The sequence below is a fragment of the Olea europaea genome, chromosome 3 (genome assembly GCF_002742605.1).
Source record: "Olea europaea var. sylvestris chromosome 3, O_europaea_v1, whole genome shotgun sequence".
Lineage (NCBI taxonomy): Eukaryota > Viridiplantae > Streptophyta > Magnoliopsida > Lamiales > Oleaceae > Olea > Olea europaea.
Window position 1 is genome coordinate 17937069 of NC_036239.1, and position 3675 is coordinate 17940743.

Genomic DNA, 3675 nt, shown 5'->3' on the forward strand with positions numbered 1-3675 from the left:
TCTCGGTCTTGACATGTCGAGCTCGTGCCCTACTTGTCCTAAACGACGAGGACACCATATTTCAGCTGGGTTGGAGGTCGTGGTTCTTATACGTCGTTGGCTGACACCAATAGTAGTGGTAGGTTCTTGGTCTCTGGATTCCATTAACCATAACATGATCGCGATTAACCATAATTGGCATACTTATTAATAGGAGGGTACGATATGACTTAAAAATTTATTTATCTCGATCGAATTCGGGATTTAACACATGTTGAGAAAAGTAGAAATGAGCGAAGGCGAGACATGTCGTCAAGACCTTTACTTGGCTTTTGATTGTGTTAAACCACCTCAATTGAAAATTTTAAATTATCTTTGGCACACAAGCTTTGTTCAAAATCATGTTAGTTTCTTCATCCATTTCATAGAAACATAAGAAATACAGTTTGTAACCCAACCCCCACCCCCACTCTCCTCTTTCTCTCACGGGGAAAAAAGAAGAAATTTGATTTACCCTAACGGATCCAGCTTTAAATTCAAGATCGGGCTAAAAAAATTTCAAACCGGGCTAATATGCGAATTTTTTTTTTTTTTTACTTAAGTCTGTTTTTACAAAAAATAAAATAATAATAATAAATAAAAAAAATTATCCTAAACAAAATTTAATTGACCTGGTGCCGGGGAGGGGGGGGATACAGTCCAGCCAGTCCCCCCCTAAATCCGTCATTGCCCTAAACGTTGGTAGGTTGAACCAAATAATATCAAGCATGCAGCAAAAAATGAATTCCATAGCAAACATGTCTTCTTTTCTTTTCTTTTTTTTTCTTTCTCGTTTCTCTTGGTAAGCTAGAGAGCAAACATGTCCAATTTGCGTGAAATGTGATGCAGCCGAATCAATCAGAGAATTATAACACTCTGAAGCTCGTAGATTCACATAAAATACTGAGAAAACTTTTGACAACATTGTCGTCAATGTTAAAGCAAAAAGATGAAAAGAAAGAAAGGAAATGACTTTCCAAGGGTGGTTGACGAGCATGAAATGATCAATTTGCTGGAGGGTTGGGGTTTTGGTACCACTGTAATGCGCAAGAACATCAATCATCAATATGTGGAAAGTATTGTGGCTCTAACTGAAATCCTATAATGTAGTTTTTTTGACCCTATACTCATAAATTGTTTACAGGTATAGTTGGTAAACTCTCTCTTGATGAACAAGCTATTTAGAACCGATAATATTATAACACTAGTTTAGATAAGCAATAAGTTGCTTCTATTCAATCCTCCTTCCAAGTCGTTCGACTCAAAGTTTTTAGTTATTATGGTCGTATTGGATTTTTTTGAAGTACAGTGACCAAATTAAAGCAAGCCTCAAAGTTGAGGGACTAATCGATATTTTCAACTATAAGCTTATAGTCCTTTTGGGGACTAAGATCCAAAATGTTTAAAACAATTTGAAGATAAGCGAACATGGACGATTTTTGCTTGGTGTCAGTATATACCACGACCGTGCAATAAATTAAAATCTTATCCATTCCTCCACCCACACCCACCTCCTATCCTTCCTTTGCTGCGGCGCGTGATGGATACTCTCTACACCGCCGTCCACTACTGGCTAGTTGATCACCCATTCATCAATCAATACGAATGGATCCCTGGCCAAACCGCCGGCGCCACCCCACTCTTCCTCACACTCACTGTCCTTGTCTACCTTACTCTCACCCTTACCCTCCGCCACTTTCCCCTCCTCCCGACTCTCCCCGCCGCCACCCTGGGCCTTATCACCGCCACCCACAACCTAATCCTCTGCCTTCTCTCCTTCCTCATGGTCTTTGGCTGCACTCTCTCCACCCTCCACCAGATGCCGCCAAATGACCCCATCTGGCCCATCTGCTTCCCCGCCGGCCGCACCCAGCCGAAGGGCCCCACCTTCTTCTGGGCCCACGTCTTCTACTTCTCCAAAATATTCGAATTCATCGATACCCTTTTGATCCTCCTCAGTGAATCTCGCTCTCGACGGCTCTCCTTCCTCCACGTGTACCACCACGGCGTGGTGGTCATAATGTGTTACCTCTGGCTGTCCACCTCGCAGTCGCTATTCCCGGTGGCGCTCGTGACCAATGCCTCGGTGCACGTGGTAATGTACGCTTATTACTTGCTATGCGCAATTGGGATTCGTCCATGGTGGAAGAGGTTGGTGACGGATTTTCAGATTATTCAGTTCGTTTTTAGCTTCTTGATTTCGGGTTTGATGCTGTACTACCATTTTACCGGGTCGGGTTGCTCCGGGATCTGGGGATGGTGCTTCAATGCAGTTTTTAATGCTTCCCTTTTGGCACTTTTTATTAATTTTCATCTCAAAAATTATGCCAAGAAAAAAATGAACAAAGATAAGAGGTTGTGATTTTGAGTTTTACATGTACTCTTGTGTGGATAATTTCTCCATTTCTCTTATTTTCATTTACTTTAAAACGGATAAATTTGGTTTGGCTTAGGAATAAAATCTGGGATTTACATTTTACCTGTATTGATTCTAGTATTTTGAAATATTTAATCGCGCTCAAAAGTTGCTTTTTAATTTTAAATGACAAAACGTGTTGCTTTACACTTGTTAGTCGAATTGATTGTTAGCTTTCGACTACATATTAATATTGATAGATGGTCGACACAATGGCAGATCGAAGATGGAAGGTCAGCTAGGGCGGCTAGTCAACCATTGTGCAATGTTGTTTATTAATATTTAATTAAATAATATTAAAAAAATTTCAATATATATGTAAATTAAAGGTTTAATAGCAGAAAACTTCCTATCTATTAGATATTGTTCAAAAAATCTCCCTACCTATTGAAAATAGTAGATAAGGTCCTTGATTTAGCGCGGAATACAATCTTTTAGGTGTAAAAAACTTCATAACCGTCTAATTTAACCATTAAAGAGAGTAAAAATTGTCAACATTAAGAAGGAATAATTGAAATTGCGGACCTCAACTTTGTATTTGTTTGCAAATTATACCCAAATTTTGTATATTTATCATTCACAATTTCAAACCTTTAAAATTTTATTTTCTTCCTTACCCCAAAAGCATTCATATCTAATTTTTTACTTTTCTCTATTTATTTACAATGGTGTTAGGGGTTCATCACCATATACCTAAAGGTGTCCATAATGGATATTCGGCGTCTCATCATTGACGATGCGCCTGCAACGCGCAGGGGCCCACAGACGCCTCGCCAATGACGAGGCGTCGATGAACACCCTTAGGTACATGGTGATGTACCATTAGCATTATTCATTCAAAATATCCATCAATCTACTATAATCACACGCAAGAAAATTTGCAAGGCAAAAAGGTCAAAACAACGAAAACTGTTTGGAAAAGGAGACCTTGAATTCTACGCTCTATTTTTACTTAGTCAATAGTTACTCTTTCATAATGTCTGAGGACAGTGCTTTCGCTAGCACTCATTCCACCACCCATAAGGAGGAGCACCGGACTTCTTTCGAGCAACTGCATTTCAATGATCCCGGTGTATGGCTATTGAATTTTGTTTCATTTGCAATTCTTAAGGGGGCCATTATTTTTTTCCTTAAAGAAAAAAAAAACCAATTAAAGAAACGACCCAAAATCTAAAAAAGAAAAAAATGGCTCAAATAGGAGTGGACATTTTTTCCTAGAACCGGTCAAATCAAATCGAAAT

At 39.1% G+C, this 3675-nt stretch overlaps 1 protein-coding gene across 1 annotated transcript; it reads left to right on the forward strand.

The window, feature by feature from the left end:
• The first annotated feature begins 1434 nt into the window (after positions 1 to 1434).
• On the forward strand, positions 1435 to 2503 carry LOC111388006 (elongation of fatty acids protein 3-like). The gene has a single exon (XM_023012663.1). It carries the CDS (start codon positions 1559 to 1561, stop codon positions 2378 to 2380), a length of 822 nt encoding a protein of 273 aa, XP_022868431.1. The 5' UTR covers positions 1435 to 1558; the 3' UTR covers positions 2381 to 2503.
• The last annotated feature ends 1172 nt before the right edge of the window (positions 2504 to 3675 follow it).

Excerpts from the sequence above, each read along its gene's own strand:
- LOC111388006 (XM_023012663.1), top strand. The coding sequence starts at position 1,559 with ATGGATACTCTCTACACCGCCGTCCACTACTGGCTAGTTGATCACCCA.